We start from the raw sequence: 21,919 nt of genomic DNA on the forward strand, positions 1-21,919 counted from the left end.
AACTACAATATCTAAAAACTGTAGTGGTGTGAGTTTGCATTTCGCTGCTTTAAACGGTAATTGTGTAGTTCATTTGTCTCTATGAAATACAAAAGTGTCAATTAACCCTCTGCTTAGGACATGCACGTGTTAAAATAACTAGAAAAATATGCATTTTGAGGTTAAATATAACAAAATATGCATTATCAATAAAATATGCTCTAACAAATCGATGCCATTTTACAGCAAAATATGAGATTCGGATAGATAATTAGTCTACATTGTATTTGGACGTTCGAGAAATAATATGCATTTGCATATAAATCCGTCCCCTAGTTATGACCTTTTCCAATGTTACTGGCATGGGGGCCACGGACGGGGCACGGTCTAGACTATAGAGCGGGTGAGACAAAACGTCCTAACCACTTCATTGTAAATAGTTTTAAACAGGTATTGCAACATGTGGCGGATCGTTGTCATGATGGAATATTACGATTTCATATCTGGCCGCATATTCTTGGCGTTTTTCAGCCAATGCTCGCTCCAAACGAATCAGTTGCTTTTGGTACAGATTCCCTGTGATGGTCTGGTCAGATTTTAGCAGCTCATAATAGATATAACTCTTTTGCTCCTATCAAATACAGAGCATTACATTAGAGTAATGGATATTTGGCTTTGGTGACGATTCGTCTGGTTGGACGGGCTTCACATACGATCCATCCATTTTTCATCGCAAGTAATGATTCGGTGTAAAATTAATTTTCTTTTATAGTGTCTAAACATCATTTTCGACATGCAAAATCGTCTTTCAATTCGTATGGTACCCATTTTCCACAGCTTTTGGATGAATCTTGCGCTCGCAAACGTTTTGCAATTGCTGCTTGAGTAGCTCCCAATTATTTTGCAAGCTCTTGTTGAGTTTGACAACAATCTTAATGGAGTAATGCCTCCAATTCTTGGTAAACTTTTTTGTCTGGACACATTTTCTGGGCATTTTTCACGAATCAGTTGCATTTGGTACAGGATCCCTGTGATGATCTACCAGATTTCAGCAACTCCTAATAGATAGAATTCGTTTAGTCCCACCAAATACAGAGCATTAGCGCCATGGATATTTGGCTTAGGTGTCGATTCGGCTGATTAGGCGGGCTTCACATACGATCTCTTACGCTTCGGGTTATCGTAATTGATCCATTTTTCAAATAATGATTCGGTGTAAAATTGATTTTCTTTTTTCAAGGTATCTCGGCTTCAATTCTTATGGTACCCAATTCCCTTGATTTTGGATGAATCCCATTGCTCGCAAAAGTTTTGAAATTGCTGCTTGAGTAGCTTCCAATGATTTTGCAAGCTCTTGTTGAGTTTAACAACAATCTTCATGGAGTAGTGCCTACAATTCTTGGTCTTCAAGCTTTTTTGACTTGCCAGGGCGATCTTTGTCTTCCATGTCAAAATCACCACTTCTGAACCGCACAAACCATCTCTCGCATGTTGAAACCGATGAAGCACATTCACCATAAGCTTCGGTGAGCAATCGTCGTGCTTCTGCGACACTTTTTTCAAATTAGTGTTGGGGAATTAGAATTAGTGAATAAATGACAAACATAAATACAAAAACCGCGTTCTAAATCCCCAATAGTTCCCTATTAACAAAAATTTAAGTAGGTCAATCAAAATTCATCATAAACTAAGCAAATATCTCGACTGCAGCTATTTCTATAAGAATGAATTTCAGCTAAAATTCTCTTATCAAAGACAAAGCAATTAATAGACCTTTTCCCTAACCTGCAGAGATATAGAATGTCTATAATGATAAAACCCCAGCATACATATGAGTCCATTAGGAATACAAATAAATACATGCATAAATTATCAAATAATGAATTGAAAATACCATAATTTAGTTCAATAAAGTTTGGCAAACGCTGCGTACCTTTGGTAGAAAATAAAAAAATCAAACCAAAAATGTCCGTTGTAGAATTATTAAGTTTTGATAATGTAGTCTTCAAAAGCTATGTCTTCTGGGGTACTGTAATGGTTACAAAAATGTTGCTGATGGGACCATTGACTGCCATCCAACGTTTCAAGACCAAGGTAAATTAATATAAAAGAAATTCAGCAGAAACTTAAGTTTTTGGATACCAACTATTACATACAAATTAGAATTTTCGAATCTAGTTACGGAGTAACACCTCCCCAGATTTTAATAGGAAAATATCTACCTTAAAAATGTGTTAATATGGAAGATAATTACAAATTAAACTTTTTCAAATTTACATTTTTAGTAATTTTTTATTTACCCCAGACTTTTGCCAACCCCGAAGATTTGTTAACCAAAAAGGACAAGATCAAATTTGATGATCCTAATGTTGAACGTGTACGCAGGTAAGTTTTCTAAATCTTTCAATATTTTCTTACATTTTTACTGATTTTATTTATTTCTCTCCTGATAGAGCCCATCGCAATGATATGGAAAATATTATACCCTTCTTGGCCATTGGTTATTATTATGTCTTGACCAATCCATCTGCCGCTTTGGCCATTAATCTTTTCCGTGCCATTGGTCTTGCTCGTATTGTCCACACTTTGGTTTATGCTGTCGTTGTTGTACCACAACCTGCCCGTGCTATTTCATTTTTTGTTGGATTGGCCGCAACTGCCTTCATGGCGGCACGCGTTATAATGTTTTCTCTTTAATAGTTAATTGTTATTATAATTCGTAGAAATAATAAATAAAAAATTAAATAACAAGGAAATGCTGAGGTTTTTTGAGTATTAAAATCTCGAGTCAGGCTCGGATCAAGCTCAACCAGTTTGTCCTTTTTTATATTAAACATTTTCGGATTTGAGGAGGGAGTTGTAATTTCCTATTTTTACCCACCTGAATCCGTGCTCACTTAGTTATAGAACATTGTGTAAACAACATGGTTTTTGTTTTGCTTCGAAATAGTCGAATTTTGTACCAACAAAGCGGGAAGTTTTGCTTTACTTCTTCAATTTGAAAAAAAAGCTTTTGGTGAATGTGTTTCATCTGTTTTAACATGCGAGAGATGGTTTGTGCGGTTTAGAAGTGGTGATTTTGACACAGAAGCCAAAGATCGCCCAGGCCAGCCAAAAAAGTTTGAAGACCAAGAATTGGAGGCATTGCTCCATGAAAATTTTTGTAAAACTCAACACGTGCTTGCAATATCAATGTGAGCTACTCAAGCAGCAATTTCAAAACGTAGCAGGATTCATCCAAAAGCAGTGAAATTTGGTACCATACGAATTGAAGCTGAGAGACCTTCAAAAACGATATTGCATGTCCAAAATGATGCTTGAACGCTGTTAAAAAAAATCATTTTTGCACCAAATCATTTTGGGATGAAAAATAGATCCGTTACGACAACTAGAAGCAACCAGCCGAATCGTTACCAAAGCCAAATATTCATGACGCTTAGGTAGTGCTCTGTATTTGGTGGGAGCAAAAGGGTCCTATATATTATGAGCAGACTATGCAGCCAGACATGAAACCGTAATATTCCATCACTACAACGCTCAGCCACATGTTGCAATACCTGTTAAAAAGTATTTAGAATGAAGTGATTGGGAAGGTTTGCCTCACCCGCACTGTGTCCGTCCGACTACTATTTGTTTCGATCGATGCATAGCGCTCTCTTTGGGATTCACTTCGTTTTGGAATAGATTATCTGAAATTGGCTTGATTCGTTCTTGGCCTCAAAAGATGAGCAGTTCTTTTGTCTCGTAATCCATATGTTGCCAGAAAGATGGAAAAAGGTCATAGCTAACAATGGTCTACACTAAATTAATAAATGAAACAGGCTCTACGCAATATCAAAAGATTTTGGATATCAAAGATAACATTAGCCATAAACAATTTCTAAATTTATCAAATGTTTCTAAAACTTTTGTTTCATAAACTTTATTGTTTAAAAACTTAAGTACAGTTAACAACTTTAACTTAAACCCATAGTCGTTCAACATGAGTTTATCTTAATTAACACTGTGTAACAGCACACCTCTATACAAAATTAACACATTCAAATCACTTTTGTAGAGAAAGAACAAATCTCTTATATCTGGCTCTTAATTATTGCGTAGACAACAATTAAAAACATATTTTTCTCTTGTTCGAACTACCACAACACATTTGTGAGATACTTCTACACAGTTCTGCTCTTGAGAATATTTTATTTAAATGACGTGTAATAAAAATAGTAAATGAAATGAGTTCAATGCAGTGAAGGTAATTAATTAATTCTTTAATCAAAGTAAATGAATCCTTAGAAATTGTTAATAATTTGGAATTCCTTGTTTATGGAAAACTGCTGCTGCTAACGACTAAAATGGTTTATACAAATTATGGAGCAGACTCCAATAATTCAATTAAGTATATTTATACGATTTTTGTTAAAAGTTTTGGATCAGTTAGGGTTTAAATCAAAGGTTCAAATGAACTAATTCCAAATGCAATTTTCAAAATTAAATCAAATTAAATATTATCTCTTAACCATTCCATTAAATAATTGAATACGAATTAATTCATAGGCTTAATCTCTTATTTCTACAAATGTAATAAATTCCTTCTTTATAGAATTAACTCCTTATTGAATCATTAAATTTTTCTTCAATTAAAATCTATTACAAACAGGCTTTAGACAACTCTTTTCAATTAACTTTGTAAATGTTTAAAAACAAATTGAATGCAGAATAAAATAAATCTAATTAAACCGTATGTTCATTCAATTTGAATTAAGAAAAATTTTAACATTTAAAAGTTGAATGGATTTTATTGTGAATTAATTATTCCATTATGAATTATATTCAAATAAAAGCCTTTGAATGAAGCTTTGTTTTAAATTTAGCTGATTTGGAAATTTTTTAAACTTGAAATTAAACAAAATAGTTCCAAGTGGTTCAATAAGGAGCCAGAATTATTCCAAAGAAACTTCGACAAAACCCCACTTATAGCCATTACAATCAAACTTCCAATTGTTGTAAGAGATGCTGACATCTCTATTGCGGTGGCCAATGATTGTCAGGATGTTGGTCAATGGTCCTTTAAAGATCTTGTTGTGTATGCAAGTTCTTTGAACATTTGGTCTTAAAAGGGCGTATAGGGGGCCTACTCTTGAATTATTCCCAATTTCGCGAATTTCTTTATAAGTTTTCTCTTTAAAGTTACAGTTTTTTTCGATATTTAGAAATTACGATTTAAGTAACCGAATTTTTGTCATCCCAACTAAAATTTTACGTTTATCACCATCAAAACTAGTTCTATGTTTGATAAAACGAGAGACATTTTAATTTAAAACAGGAAAATAAACATTTCTAACAGAAATTGAAATTGAAAGTTCTTAAATGAATTATTAATATTCTTAACATTAATATTAACACTAATAACGGCACACCGATTGCTCACCGAAGCTTATGGTGGATGTGTTTCATCGATTTCAACGTGCGAGAGATGGTTTGTGCGGTTCAGAAGTGTTGATTTTGTCAGGGAAGGCAAAGATCAACCAGGACAGCCAATAAAGTTTAAAGACCAAGAATTGCAGGCATTACTCCATGAAGATTGTTGTAAAACTCAACAAAAGCTTGCAAAATCATTGGGAGCTACTCAAGCAGCAATTTCAAAAAGTTTGCGAGCAGCAGAATTCATCCAAAAGCAGGGAAATTGGGTACCATACGAATTAAAGCCGAGGTACCTTGAAAGACCAATTTTGAATGTCTGAAATTATACTTGATTGCTATAAAAGAAACTTCAATAATTTTCTTTCACTTTTTTATGTTGACCGGCCAACCAGCCGGGCCTATCTATTATGAGTTGCTGAAGTCTGGCCAGACCATCTCAGGAAACCTGTACCGAACGCATTCGTTCGATGCTAGCATTGGCCGAAAAACGCTGGACCAATAGCTGTTATAAACTTTTTAGAAAGAAGTGGTTGTCCAGACCGTGCCCCGTCCGACTACTATTTGTTTCGATCGATGTAGAACGCCCTCTCTGGGATACTCTTCACTTCAGAACAGAGTATCCAAAATTGGCTTGATTTGTTCTTGGCATCAAAAGATGAGCAGTTCTTTTGGCGCGGAATCCATATGTAGCCAGAAACATGGGAAAAGTTCATAGCTAACAATGGCCAATACTTTGAATAAATTTATATTGAACAAATGTTTCAAAATAAAATCTAGAAATTCAAAAACATTCCGCATTTTTAAGTCATCCTTCTCATTTAAAAAAAGTTCTCTATCAGCCAAATTATGAATAAAAATTCCCCAGGAGTTTTTTTTACCATTTTTCCTATTCAAATTCAATGGAAAAAAACTCCCGGGGAATTTTTTATTCATAATTGGGCTGTATCTTTTTTTTTCTCAGATTTAACTTAGTCGGTCTTCTTAAATCTTTTAATAAAAATATATATAATAAAAGTATAGTAATTTTGACCGATTAATTGAAAAATGTTACAGGTCTTTGGATTAATTTAATGGAATAAGTCCGGGAAATTAGGAACCTTGCAGCGTTACCGTTTAGAAGCTTCGCTTCGTTGGTCGTGATTTGGGTTAATATTCCCTACTATATATTTTTTTTCTCCATTACCCCACTAGGGGGCATTTGGCTTCCACAAAGCATCTCCATCTTATACGAATTGTTTCAGTTGTTTTTCTTTTTTTTCGCATATTTCCCATGTAGATTGCATTATCCTAATTATTGGAGTATCGTGCGTCTCCATGTACGATGTTGCCATTAGATCCATTGTTATTGTTTGTATCAGTTTAAACGGTTGTTGTTCCAGCTAAGTATGATGTTGCCATAAGGATTCAATCGATTGTTATTATTGCATTGTGTCAGTTTCGTTAATCGGTTGTTGTTCCAGCTGATCTTTGATTCCTATTTTGCTGATCTTTGATTCCTATCTTCTTTCTCCCAGGGGGTGGCGGGCTGCCTGACCTTTTCCATGATGTTATCCTCTTTTCCAGGTGGAGGAGTGGTCAGGGAGGGGGCTTCTTGGATGGATTGTTTAGAGGGAAGTTAATTTTAAAAACTCGAAAACCATGATTTAAATTGTGCTTCCTCTGCCAAGGATCGAACCTGGGGTGCTTGGTTTTGTAGGCAAGCACTTTAACCACTACACAGTGTAGCCACTCCTGGATCGTGAATCCATATGCTGGGTTTTAACCAAATCTTCTAAGGGATATATTTTGAAGGACACCGCACTATGTTTCGAATGTTCTATTCCTGAAGAATGTGCTTTGATAGATGTGAATTTTGTCGATAACTTTTCAACCATACAAGTAATATATTTTAAAGAACCTGTTGCTAAATATATCTTTATTTTAATTTCATTATTATATTGTGTATTAGTTAAGCCTGGCATTTTCAGCTTACTATTCGAGGCCCCAGTAGCTGTATGTTGCGTGTTTTGTAATTCATTCTCCCGCACTGTAAAAGTGTAATGAATTGGAAAACAGATACAAATGTATATTGTGAAATTTGAGAATATTATTGAATAGAATACAAAGAAATCTGTAAAAAAAAAATGCAAATCATTTTCATGTTATGATTTCACAATGACATAACATGATGTTTACATTCCTCTCATTAATAAACACCTCTCTATAGACAAATTGCTTACATCTCCATTATTATTAGATGTTACTGTATGTATGTAAGGAGTGAGATCGAAAAATTCTTAACACACGTTTTTCATTACATTTTTTAACCCAAGTATTATTTGAATTTTTTTTTGATCAAGTTACCTTTGAAAAACATGTCAGTTATTATGTGTAATGTCAATTATATTAATTTTTTTGTTAATCTGATTAAAATGAGTGACCAGAAAAAAGTGCGTACTGAAATTATTAAATATTTTCAACAAAACCCAACTTGGTCTTACAAAAAGTTGGCCAAGCATACAAAGGTCTGCCGTCAAACTGTTTCCAATGTTATTAAACAGTACCGGGAGAACTTGTCAGTTGATAGAAAACCTGGTTCAGGTAGAAGGAATGGTCCACATGATGTTTCTAAAGCCAAAAAAATAGAACGCATTTTCAAAAGAGCTCCCAACACATCCGGTAGGAAAGCAGCCCGGTTAGCTCAGTGCTCGGACTATTTGGTACGAAAAGTTAAAGCTAATGCAGGTTTAAAAACATACAAGGCTCAAAAAGTTCCTGACAGGAACGCTACTAAAAATTTAGAGGCCAAAAACAGAGCACGGAAATTGAAGTCAAGTTTTATAAAAAAATATTCTTGCTGCATAATGGATGACGAAACGTATGTTCTGGCAGATTTTTCGCAACTTCCAGGTCAAAAATTTTATGTTGCTGATGCTCGAGGGAATGTTGAAGAAAAGTTTAGGACCCAAAAGCAGACAAAATTTCCCAGAAAGTTCTTGGTATGGCAAGCAATATGCAGTTGCGGCAAAAGAAGCCACTCATTTGTTACAACGGGCTCTATAAATACCGAAATTTACATCAAGGAATGTTTACAAAAAAGGCTGCTTCCATTCATAAGACTTCATAATGTGTCCACTTATTTTTGGCCTGACTTGGCATCCTGTCACTATGGCAAACAAGCCCTTGAATGGTACAAGAACAATAATGTGGTATTTGTACCAAGAGAGGCAAATCCTCCAAACTGCCCGGAGCTAAGGCCAGTGGAGAGATATTGGGCTCTTGTTAAAAGAGAATTGAAGAGTACAAAAAAGGTGTCCAAAAGTGTGGTAGATTTTAAACGGAGATGGACTACATGTTCGAGCAAAGTGACAGAAAGCACTATAAAAACGTTAATGGAAGGGTTTCCGAAAAAGGTTCAAAATTTCATCACTAGTGATTAAAACTATAAAAATAATTTTTTTTGTAAATTGTAATAATAATTTCAATCAAATAAAAAAAAAATTAAAGCTGTAAGTTTAGTGGTTTCTTTTTTATAAACATATATGTATGTTAAGAATTTTTCGATCTCACTCCTTATAAGATACATATGTACATATGTATTTTATACATATGTATGTTTAATGTTTTTTTACCTGATTTTTTTTAACACATTGTTCCCTATTGTTTTTTTATATTGCTCCCCAATTATTTACTTTATTTATTTACTTTGAACAGCAGCAAGAAAAACCCGGCAAAAGAGACATCGAGAGAGATGGATGAAGAAAATTTTACAAGCAAATACAAAAAAAAAAAAAAGTGAACGAGAAATTTATATAAAATTTATGACTTCTTCGAAACTATCGACAGTATCAGTTGGACTTGAGCTAACCGACGCAGTGGTTGTGACAGACGGTGTATTTTGTGTACGTTTTAAGTTTTAACTCGAAATTAAGTGTATTTTTTAATATTGTGTTCTTGTTTTTTTTTTGTCTGAAAAAGAAAATTGTTTCGTGTTTTTTAACAAAAGGTAAGTAATGCAAACTAACTAACATGTTTAGATTTGTAAAAGGAAAAATTGAACATAAAGATGCTAAAACCACATATGGAAGGAAACAAAAATAAATAGAAAAATTTCTAACAAAGTAAATTTGTGTTATCGGGCGAGAATACAGACATGTGTTTCAGTTAATTTTGGGGCCATGCTTTTTTTAGCTATATGTGCAATATATGTATGAAAAAATAAAAAAATAGACAACAAATAAAAAAAAATCGCCTGTTAATTTTATTCTACATTGAAAAATAAAATATTCTGGTGGCTGTTTTTTTATACATTCTCTTTGAGAATTTGGAAAAACAAAAAACAACGTGCTCAAAAAGTTATCAATAGTATAAAATAAAACACATGCTTCCCCACACAATTATCAATATTTAATTTATTATTATGAAAAACAAAATCCTCTTGAGTTTGTGCATAAATAAAATTTACATAAATCTTTAGCGTCAATTTGTTTTATACCTATAAACGAAACAAAAAATAAACAAATCTAAAAAATGGCAAGTTGTTTCGTCTATCTATCAGTGTTTACCTCCACTTAAACCAAACAGGGAACATTTTCATAAAAGGAGACTTGATCCTCTCATATAATAAAACAAACAAAACAAATTGTTGCTTTAAAATGCATACATACATATAATTAAAAATGGCGGTTAGTTGTTTACTAACGGTAGCTGTTACAACAATGTCATAGATATAGAATTATTATTAGTGTTTATAAAAAGAGAACAATTAAGAGTGCATAAATACCGTTAAGCTCTCTGTTTTTGTTTTAATACATATGTATATTTAATACTTGCCTCATAATTAAATAATATTTTACAAATTAGTTGTTTTTTTATCATTTATTTTTTTAAGTGAAGTCTAATTAATTACTTTTAGCAATGATAAGAAATGTTTTGTAGTTTGAAAGGGGTAAACAGTTTCTTTTTTTTAGCAGTGTTAAATTCTATTGATAAATTTTAAGTTGTTTTTTGCAATTAACCTTAAAATGGCTTATGAAAAAGTGTATATTATTTTTCCTTGACTTTTTTCATAATTTTTCTCATATTTGTGAGTTTTAGTTAAAATTTTAACCTTATTTCCAAATGTTTCTGCCAGAGAATAGATTTCCTTAAAATTTTAAATTTTGTGCCAAACTGAATCTTAACCCTTTCGGGACGAAGTTTTATTTTGAAAACCAAAGTAGAGATTTTCGCATATGGTAGAGATTTTCGCATATTCTAAAAGATGTGAAAAAAATATTATTTTCTGCATATTCAGAAATCCTGAAATCTTCCTTTTATCCTGGGATTTATATTCCCAATAAGCATTTTTCGACATACATATAATCCCAATCACTGTTCTTGATGGGTGAATATTATTAAATTTAGATGAAAGTACAGATTTATTTGTTTATTTATAGCATTTTATAAATGCAATTAGAGAGTTAAATTGTGGAATGTTCCATAACACTTGTAACACAAAGTGTTGTTGCAGCCTGAGCATATCATCTTTCTAAACTTTTCAATATCAAGTGAAGACCAGTATGCTCTAATTGAGAAAGTAGGGAAGTATTTGGACCCTCTGTTATCAAAAAACTTGAGCAAGGTGGGTAAAATTGTTGAAAATTTAATTTTCAAATACGAGTATCTCCGAAGTTATAGAAGAAATAGAATCGTTTTAAAAATTTGACATATCCAAGGTGACTTTGGGATCCCTTGGCCGCTCGCCTGGTGAGTACATTAGGTCCAAACTCAAAACTTAAACTCGACAAGTCTTTGCGCATGTCAAATTTCATTCAAATTGTACTAAGCGTTTAGAAGTTACAGATTTATTTCCCTCTAATCTTCCAAACTGCTCCAATTTCAACAATGTTGTGAAATTCATTGTCAAGCTACACGAAAAAATTAAAAAATGCGAAAATTTTCAAATTTTTAGCTTTTATTTTGAAACATTTGTTCAATATTAATTTATTCAAAGTCTTTTTTCTGGCAACATATTGTTACGTTTTAACCTTTTCAAAACGTTTGGTTTATTTCCTTTAAATAAACCGGATACTTTTGATTGCACATAAAAGCCGTTTAGTAGTTTGAAAATTGTAACAACTCTTTATTTATTTAAAATGTACAACAACAGAATTAAATAGTCACTCAATGTTTTTTTTTATACACGTTTATAAATTCTCAGAAATACAGACACTTTATAATGTATACGAATTCACTTGAAAAATACAGCACACTTTAAGGCACTCAGTTGATGTTTATTCAAATAGCGTCTCTGATAAACTGACTAACGACTGCAACCTCTGCCACTATTTATAACACTGCCATCTGCACTCTAGATTGCTCTTTAACTGTCAAAGTTCGAATATTCTAGATCATACGCCATCTGTGGTGTACTTTCTACAATGTTCTTTAACTGAATATTCGAATTCAAACAGCGTTGCCAACTTACGATCAATGGTCAACTGAAAGCTTTTATTTAATAATGCCCACAGATATGTTACAGTTTGCTATTACAGCACTGTTATTTGAAAGCATTATGCTACTTTTAAATCAGCCCTTAATCGTTATATTTGAATTCAAGTACAATTTCGTAACAATATGGATTCCGAGCTAAAAAAAAATGTTCATCTTTTGAGGCCAAGTAGGAATCACGCCAATTTCGGATACTCAGTTCAAAAGTGAAGCGTATCCCGGAGAGGGCGTTCTGCTCGATCGAAACAAGTAGTAGTCGGACGGGACAATCTGGAATATAAGGCGGGAGATGCGAAACTTCCCAACCACTTCATTATAAATAGTTTTTAATATGTATTGCAACATGTGGCCGAGTGTTGTCATATATTACAGTTTCAAGACTGGCCGCATATTCTGGCCACTTTTCAGCCAATTCCCTAAGATGGTCTGGCCAGATTTTAGAAGCTTTTAATACTATATAGTACCCTTTTGCTCCAACAAAATACAGAGCATTCAATTCGTATGGTACCCAACTTCCTTGCTTTTAGGTGAATCCTGCTACTTTTTTTTGACATTTCCGAAGCTAAAAATGACTTTGTTGTTAACACTATAATGTTCTACAACTAAGTGAGAATAAATGACAGATTTGTAGCCTTCAAAATGACATATAAGTAATTAAAAACAAAAACCGCGATCAAAAGATACGCCATCTATTGTAAATCTCGCATTTTTAAGTCATACACCTAATATAATCAGGGACCTCTTAAGATTCTAAGACGTTCTAGCTGTGTTTGTCCGTCTGTCTGTTGAAAACACGATAGGACCCAAACTAGCTAGCTGTAAGGTTTGTTTGGTATTGAAAATTTTCAATATCGATCCATGATTTCACCATACAAATGTCCCCCCGGAATATTTTTTGAGCAGTCATAAATATGTTGATTATGCGTCAATCCTGATACAATTCTGAATACTCAAAAATTATGGCGAAAATCGGTCAAAATTTGACCTTAGACTCCATAAAGGTCCTCCTCAATAAATGACGAATAATCCTTACAATTTTTAATACTTTTCTTCGGACCAAATGAAAAAAAGAAAATTTCAAATTTAAAACCGAGTTAATGACCAATAGTTTGGATTACCAATTCAACTCCCACAACTCATCTGCATACATATAAATTCTAAACGTGTATACAATTATGTACTTTTCCATAAACTTCTTGTCTTTTTTGATTTATGAGTGAATTTACACGTGTGTGAATAATTAAATAAAATTAAGATGAGAAACTGTGATGAACAAAAAATTTTAAAACAATAATAGTGTCAAAATACCAACAAAAAAAAAACAAACTGTTTTCTATTGTTAAATTTACGCAAGTCATGGCGCGCATGTGGCACTGACACATGTTAAACAAGCAAATATTTATTATCTTTAAGTTAATTTTTTTTTTGGTAATAATAATAGTTAATTCAAATAATTAAATTTGGCATACAAACAAAAAAACACAAACTCTTAACCGGAATATTCCAAACATGAGTTTATAATTACATACAAAGTATAAATCAAAATTAAATCTAATAGTTTGTTCTTAAAAAAGTTATAGGTAGTTTTATGATAAAAAACTATTTATGCAGCCAAAAGTTTTAAAAACTCATACAACGTTATCGTTTGTTTTCAAACTAAACAAAATGTTGATAAAAATAACAAACAAAGAAACAAACAGGAAAAAAGCTTAATTAAACCAAACGCGTGTTAAATGAAAACATGCCGGCTTTTAAAGAAATAACACGAGTGTTTATATTATTTTTAAAGAATCACATTTAAAAATAACAATGTTCTATTAACACTATTTCCATTTGCAAGCAAATATGAAGAGTAAATACGACCTTGCCAATTTTGAAATGACCTTCCAAGTATGTTTAATAATTTATCTTAGTAATATTGGTAATATTAAAAGTAATTCGATAGAATTTTAGAACAATTTACCGTTTTCAATATTTAAAGACGTTTTAAATGTATTTAAAATGTATGTATTATTTCTTAGGTCCTTATTAAATAAAACAAAAGTTTTAGGTTCGAATCCTAGAGATTTTTTCAAACGTTTGTCGTTTCGTTTTATAAAATGAGAACATTTTATAAATTTCAATTACAATTCTACTGCATTAATTTTGATAATGCAGACAAATTACTTCAGAATGTTCTTAAGTTTCATTTACTACTTGAAAAATTTAATTTAAATTTCTATTGGAAATAGTTTATTTAAAAAAACACTTCAAATTATATGGATAAGAAATAATTCAACTCAATAAATACTATATATGAACATGACTTGGCATTTTAAAAAGAAAATTATGTGAATTTCAACAGAACTGGATTAACATACAGCCAAAACTTGGAATTAATTAAATTTGAGCTTAATTCACAAAAATCGTAAGCCAGAATAAAAATAATGTCAGCAATGTATGGCATTCATTCCCCAAATAGCAGGAGTTTTACCACCCCCATATCATGGTGGATCCAACATGATATTGGGGTGTTTCTCCTCTGGACTACGTAAATATATTGCTAATCATAATGCTTCCATTTTCCGAGGAAGAGATGCCCTTCAGATGGGAGTTTTAGCAGGGCAATGGTCAGAAGTACTCCTCAAAATTGGCAAAAGACTGGTTTGCTGTCAACAAAGTACCTCTTATGGAATTGCCTTCGCAGTCACCGGACCTTAATCCAATGGAACACCTTTGGGGAGTGCTCAAGAGGAAGCTAAAGGTTTCAGTCCGAAAAATAAGGACGAATTGTGGTAACAAATCCAGGAAGAGTGATTTGACATTGACAAGGATGTTTGCATAGAAATTTGTTGATTCCATGAGCCGCATATGCAATGAAGTTGTGAAAAACAACAAAATATTAAAATAAAATAATTTTTTAATTAAAAATAAAAAGTACTGCCTCTAAAAATTGAATCCTTATACGCGTTACTATTATTTTTTCCAGTAAAAATATTGACTCTTTACATTGTTAGTAGAGTTTTTCTTTTCCCGCACTTTTTCATTTCCCGGGAAATCGGGATTGATTTTGAAATTTCCCGGGATACCGGGAATTCCCGCTAGAACAATTTATCCAATTTAAGAATATAGACTTCGTTAAAAATCTAAAAAAATTCTTTGGGTTTTAATGTAATTGGATACAAATAAAAAATATAATAAAAATTTAATATAAAGATATAAGCTGACACGATTTCTAATTTTGGTTATATACAAACCTGTCACCATTTGTCATTTGAATGGCTTTAATTTTCATTAGATTTTCTTCTACCTTCATTAGATTCCAATTAATTCTGTTAATTCGCAAAAAAAATAAATATTTAAATTTTTTTTTAATTTTGTATTGCAAATGTTTTGCTTATTAAATAAAAGGTGGTTTTATTCCAAACATATTTGTTGTACTCTTTGTGAAAAAGCTAAATCCTAAAATAATTCCACTTTCGATAGAATAGAATTCTGCGGTGAACATTCACGAGTTTTTGGAATATTTTGAATAATGAATTTGTTATTGGTCTAGTTGAGTTAAATCTTTGTTATTGTATGAAACTTCTGCATTTATTTTGGATCTTTAAGCTTCTTTTAGAGTTCCAAAAACATCAAATAAACCTAAGGAAAATAATTCCCGGGAATTCTCTCACAATTTCCCGGGATTTCGGTATTGAAAATTTTGCGGAATTCCCGTGAAAAACTCTAATTGTTAGTCATATAATGTATTAAAATATAAATGAAAATAGGAATGATTATCTTTTTTCTTATGCTGTATGTCTGATAAATAAAACTGCATATAAATTGTTTTTAACAAAACTAAACTTGACTAATATACTTAAAAGTATAAAAAAATGCATTTTTTCCAACCCGAAAGCGCTCACGTATTGTAGTTGTCAATCTCAGAAACTTTTTCCTGTGCCCTGGGATCCAAGTGATCCACATCAATTTCCTTAAAAGATGATATCAGATACTCTTTATGTCCACTCAAAAATACAGAATAAACTTTCACAGCAGTTGTGCAGGCGTTATTTGTTAATTGTTAATTTTGATGATCGATTATTTTATAATTTGTATACCTATTGTACTTTATATATTCTCCAAATTTCAAAAGAATCTCTTCAACGGCTTTGATTTAATTAATTAAATATAAATACAGTTCTCTTCTCATCAATTAAAACTCTGGAAAGAATTCTGTTTTAAAATCGATTAAGAATTGATTAGACATGGAAGTGAGTTGAAGTCGGCTTTTTACATACATATGTTATGTATGTAGGGTTTTTAATTTCCCGACCTTTTATGATTCCCGGGAATCGGGAAATTTTTTTCTACATTCCCGGGTACCCGGCTATTCCCGAAATATATAATGATACTGTAAATTAGGAATATTATAGCCAAATTTCATATAAAAACTTAGTGTTATAATTATTAAATATCAGAGCTTCGAATTAATTAATAAAATTTGATCTTAACTCACTAAAATCTTAATCCGTAATTAAAAAATGTCAGCCTTTCATTCCATAAATCCATTCCTAATATTTAATTTTTTAGATTCATTCCAAAGCCTTTGTTTAAACTGAATTAATTTTAAAGTTAATTAATAACATAATTTATTCAAACTTTGAATGATTAAATTTTTGTTAAATCAAATCATTTACAAAATTAATTGAAAAAATTGTCTTAAACCTTTTTGTACTAGATTTTAATTGAAGAATAATTTAATCATTTAATAAATTAAGCGATTTTGTTATGAATTTGAAAAAAGAAATTAGAGTGATTCAATAAGAAATCAATTCTATAAATAATGAATTCTCTTTTTAAATTTTCATACGAAAAACCCCAAATAAATAATAATAATAAGCGGTCTATTATTGCCAAGATATAAGCAAAAAACTGTAAAAAACTTTTCACTGTTTTTTGGAAAAAACAAAAATAGAGTTCTAACTTGTTTTCTATGTATTTTCGTCAGTTTTTAATTCCCGGGATTCCCGACTAAAAATCCCGGGAATCGGGTAGTGAAAAATTGGCAAAATTCCCGAGAAATTTGTACCGGGAATTCCCGGGATAAAAATTACTAAAATGTCTAATATTGGAACACATTTTAATATTTATAGAGCTCATCACTTTTTCGGCAAAATTAGTTAAAATTTCTAGTCCAAATATTTCGTCGTCAATAACAAATTTAAATTTGCTTTATAATGAATCAAATCATAATACAATGAATCAAATAATGACATTCAATTTGCCTTAAAAAATTGATCATAAAGTCTAAATTTAGACTTTCTTATCTTTATAGTTTAAAATCAAAAATTTCACAAAGTTTTGAAATAATAACTTAACGATACTTATTTTTGCTATTTATTTCATCATATTCCAGATTTATATCTTTATATTTTAAATAAAACATTTGTTGAATTTAATTAAAACCTAATTAATTTTTTTCCTGGCGGTTAATTAATAAAAACTTTTCCATAAAAAAAAATATTCTAATAATAAGTTAAGAGGAAATAGATAGCTGATAAACTAACTAAGTATCTACCTATCTATAAGTTATTGAAACATTTCAGTTAATTTTATGTGTAATACTTTATTCAAGTATTTGACAGTGTATTTTTACAGTGTGGAAAAATTATTATCAGTCACCTATATAATTTCATGTTTTTTTTGAGCAAATTACGTAGATATTTCTTTGAAATAACAAACAATAGATGACAACAAATATAAAAACTAATTAAAACTTAACTTGAAACCAAAAAAAAAAACACAAAAACAAAAACAAATCAAGATTGCAAGTTCACTAATAAGTGACCAACAGTTTGTGACAAGCCCCGCTAGAAACTAATTTTGTATACAAAAACAAAAGACACACATACTTAATTTGAAACTGATAATGAAAAAGAAACTGATTATTACCAGTTTACCACACATTTTCGTTATATAGTGAACAACATAAAACCACCAGTTTAGAACTAACTCGAAAACAATAAAGAAGTGTTTTCTTCTTGAACTCTATTCCATACAAAGTGTCTAATTTAATTTATATTTTTTGCAGTATTTAATTTATTACTACTACTAACTACTACTATAAAACAAAATGCCAGCTAACAAGCCCTACCAAAGACCAAAGGATTTTGCTGATCCTGGTAAACAATCAAAATGTACCTGGAAATTGGGTACAACTGAAAAGGGTCCCCACACCAAGAGATCAATGTAAGTTTTGTTATCTTAAGCTTATAATTAAATGGATAATTTTATAATTTTTTAAAATTTTTATAGCAACCACCCCACCAAGCTGACCCCAGATGTTTTGCACGCCATTGGCTGTACTCCTTTGATTAAATTGAATAGTATTCCTAAATCCGAGGGTATTAAGTGTGAGATGTGTAAGTATTTTAAATATTGTTGACATTTTTTTTATAGGATCTTCTGTGAATAAATTGCTAGATGACTTATACTGTCTTACTAGTGTTCTTTTATAAACCTAACTTAATCATTAATTATTTCATTTCTGCATATTTTCCAGATGCTAAATGTGAATTCCTTAATCCCGGCGGTTCCATTAAAGATCGTATTGGTTTCCGCATGGTATTGGATGCCGAAGAAAAGGGTCTCTTGAAGCCCGGCTGCACCATTATTGAACCTACTTCCGGTAATACCGGTATTGGTTTGGCCATGGCTTGTGCCGTTAAAGGCTACAATTGCTTAATTGTTATGCCCGAGAAAATGTCAAACGAGAAAGTTTATGCCCTACGCGCTTTGGGTGCTAAAATTATTCGTACCCCTACTGAGGCTGCTTATGACTCACCTGAAGGTTTGATTTGTGTGGCTCAACGTTTGCAAAAGGAAATACCCAACTCGATTGTGCTCAATCAGTATACCAATCCTGGTAATCCTTTGGCTCACTACGACGGCACAGCTGCTGAAATTTTGTGGCAAACCGACAATCAAGTTGATATGGTTGTATGCACTGCTGGTACTGGTGGCACCATTTCCGGTATTGCTCGCAAAATCAAAGAAGAATTGCCCACATGTCAGGTTGTAGGTGTCGATCCCTTCGGCTCCGTCTTAGCCCGTCCTGAATCCATGAACACCCAGAAAGTGAGCTTCTTCGAAGTGGAGGGTATTGGTTATGACTTTGTACCCACTGTTTTGGATCATTCAGTTATTGATTACTGGACTAAGATCACCGATCAGGATTGTTTCACCATGGCCAGACGCTTGCAAGCCGAAGAAGCTTTATTGTGTGGTGGCTCCAGTGGTGGTGCCATGCGTGGCGCCTTAAATGCCGCCAAGTCCTTGAAAGAAGGACAGAAGTGCGTTGTCATCTTGCCCGATGGCATTCGTAATTATATGACGAAATTTGTCTCCGACAATTGGATGGAAGCACGTGACTTCAAAGATGTTGTTAACGAGCACAATCACTGGTGGTGGGATGTTTCAGTAGCTGATTTGAAATTGCCAGCGCCCGTTACCATCAAATCGAATACCACATTCGGCGAGGCTATTAAGATCATGAAAGAACACAAATTACAACAAATCGCTATTTTGGATGAAGAGGATAGGTATGTTGGAAATTTCTTAAGATAATCATTACAGCAAATTTGAAATAATATAATTTTTTTTAATTTTTGTTAATGTAGCTCTTTGGTGGGTACTGTGGGCGAAGAAACTTTGCTTACCCAAATTGTCAGCATGAACCGCAAGTTGGATGAACCTGTTGTTAAGGCTGCTGCCAAGCGTGTGATTCGCGTACCTTCTAATGGTATTTTAGGAAAATTGATTCGTGTCTTGGAAGTCGATCCTTGTGTTGTTATTGTCGATGTTGAAAGTAAGTTCCTTTTCTGCATAATTTAGATTTTCTTTACAGAGTTGTGAAAGTGTCGAGTATTTGGGTACTCAGTACTCAATTCTCAATGCAGCCTATAAATATGCTGTATAATAAATAATTACATATATTTCAAGCATGATTACAAAAAAACATATTAGAACTTAGTTGAAACAGAAAGTCGACTTTTCGACATTTTGAATCATTGGCTTTTCATTCATCATTTAACCCAGTGATAGTCTTTTCATATCTTTTGGGCTAACAAATCGATTGTTCGACTTTTTTTATAACAAAAAGTCGAATTCGACTTTTCGACATTTTTAGCAAAAAGTCGATTGTTCGATCAATCAACATATAGAAGAACCCTAATTTCAAATATGTAAATCTATAACGGCTCTAATTTATATTGAATAGAATCAAGCACCCAAAAATAATCTATCGAGTATAGAATTGATTAGTCAAAACCATAGAAACATACAGATTGAGTGGAAACTTTGATTACAAAAACCCAAGTATGAATGATTTTCTTGTTTCCGGTCTATGTTTACTTCTCCACGGTCAAAACCATTTTATAAATCGATTTCGTTTTATTATTATTTATACTAACTTTATGTTTTATTTTTCATTATTACAGATGGTAAGGAAGTTTTAAAGGCTGTAGCTACTAAATCCGATGTTATGCCTTTCATTGCTGCTGGCCCATCTAAAGCAACCAATGGCACTAATGGTACCAATGGCAACAGCCATTAAATTATTTATACATAAAATATTTTACTTATAAAATAACTTGCAATATTTAACTAAAACTATAATTAAAAATTATAATAAATAAGTAAATAAATGACAATTTTTATTAAGTTAAATGAGACAGTTTTTTTTATTATTGACTAACATCTGTTTAAAGTTCAGAAACTTTTGGTTTGATTTTGAAGCACTCGTTAATGGAGAGTGTTTTTATTATTTTATGTTTTTATGATTATTTTTTTGTCAATATTTATGATTATTTTGCTAAATATAATAATCTTTAACCCAGGAAGTACCAAAAAAGAAACATGTAATAAATATGCTAAATAAGTCTGACGTCATGAATTATTTATACAATCCCCAAAACATGATTCAGCAGTTATTGGAATATAGCCATTAAAGTAGACTACACTGACGTCTAAAATACCGTCACAGAAATAACTTTAAATTGTGAAAATATCCATTTTTATTCACAATAATTGAGTTTATGGAAACTCCCCTGTCAAAGACCTAACTCAGTTGCCAAAAACCTAAGTGATGAGAATGTATTAGTAAAAAAAAAGCTACATGAAAACAAAAACATTTGCTTTTCCTAAATCGTAAATATATTTACCTCCATATTTATGTGTTCTCCCATTTCCGTTAACTCCATTTCCTAGAGCCTCTAGTTTCCAAGAAAAATGAATTTATAGGTTTCCACTCAAAGTGATCACACCTTTCGACTTTTTTAAAATATCGGTTTTTGGTAGGCAATATTAGTGATCACAGATTTTTGGTAGGAAATATGAGTGATCACAGATTTTCGCCCTTTTTGGTAGGAAATATGAGTGATCACAGAGTGATCCGAATAAAATGGACTTTTGGTTTTCACTCAAAATATTAATTTTTGGTAGAAAATATGAGTGATCACAGATTTTCGCCCTAGCGCCTCTAGTCTCCGAGTAAAATGGACTTTTAGGTTTTCACTCAAAATATCGATTTTTGGTAGGAAATATGAGTGATCACAGATTTTCGCCCTTTTTGCCCTAGCGCCTCTAGTTTTCGAGTAAAATGGACTTTTAGGTTTTCACTCAAAATATCGATTTTTGGTAGGAAATATGAGTGATCACAGATTTTCGCCCTTTTTGCCCTAGCGCCTCTAGTTTTCGAATAAAATGGACTTTTAGGTTTTCACTCAAAATATAGATTTTTGGTAGAAAATATGAGTGATCACAGATTTTCGCCCTTTTTGCCCTAGCGTCTCTAGTTTTCGAGTAAAATGGACTTTTAGGTTTTCACTCAAAATATCGATTTTTGGTACTAAATATGAGTGATCACAGATTGATCCGAGTAAAATGGACTTTTAGGTTTTCACTCAAAATATTAATTTTTGGTAGAAAATATGAGTGATCACAGATTTTCGCCCTTTTTGCCTAGCGCCTCTAGTTTTCGAGTAAAATGGACTTTTAGGTTTTCACTCAAAATATCGATTTTTAGTAGGAA

At 32.0% G+C, this 21,919-nt stretch overlaps 2 protein-coding genes across 2 annotated transcripts; both read left to right on the top strand.

Moving 5' to 3' along the window:
- The first annotated feature begins 1,904 nt into the window (after nt 1–1,904).
- On the top strand, nt 1,905–2,735 carry LOC135957389 (microsomal glutathione S-transferase 1-like). The gene is made up of 3 exons (XM_065508127.1): nt 1,905–2,073; nt 2,285–2,364; nt 2,433–2,735. The coding sequence occupies exons 1-3, from the start codon at nt 1,945–1,947 to the stop codon at nt 2,674–2,676; spliced, it is 453 nt and encodes a 150-aa protein (XP_065364199.1). The 5' UTR covers nt 1,905–1,944; the 3' UTR covers nt 2,677–2,735.
- Nucleotides 2,736–9,230: 6,495 nt separating this feature from the next.
- Cbs (Cystathionine beta-synthase) lies at nt 9,231–20,556 on the top strand. The gene is made up of 6 exons (XM_065508647.1): nt 9,231–9,379; nt 17,921–18,078; nt 18,145–18,251; nt 18,392–19,430; nt 19,509–19,696; nt 20,328–20,556. The coding sequence occupies exons 2-6, from the start codon at nt 17,963–17,965 to the stop codon at nt 20,441–20,443; spliced, it is 1,566 nt and encodes a 521-aa protein (XP_065364719.1). The 5' UTR covers nt 9,231–9,379; nt 17,921–17,962; the 3' UTR covers nt 20,444–20,556.
- Nucleotides 20,557–21,919: the final 1,363 nt, after the last annotated feature.

This window comes from Calliphora vicina, chromosome 4 (genome assembly GCF_958450345.1).
Source record: "Calliphora vicina chromosome 4, idCalVici1.1, whole genome shotgun sequence".
NCBI lineage: Eukaryota > Metazoa > Arthropoda > Insecta > Diptera > Calliphoridae > Calliphora > Calliphora vicina.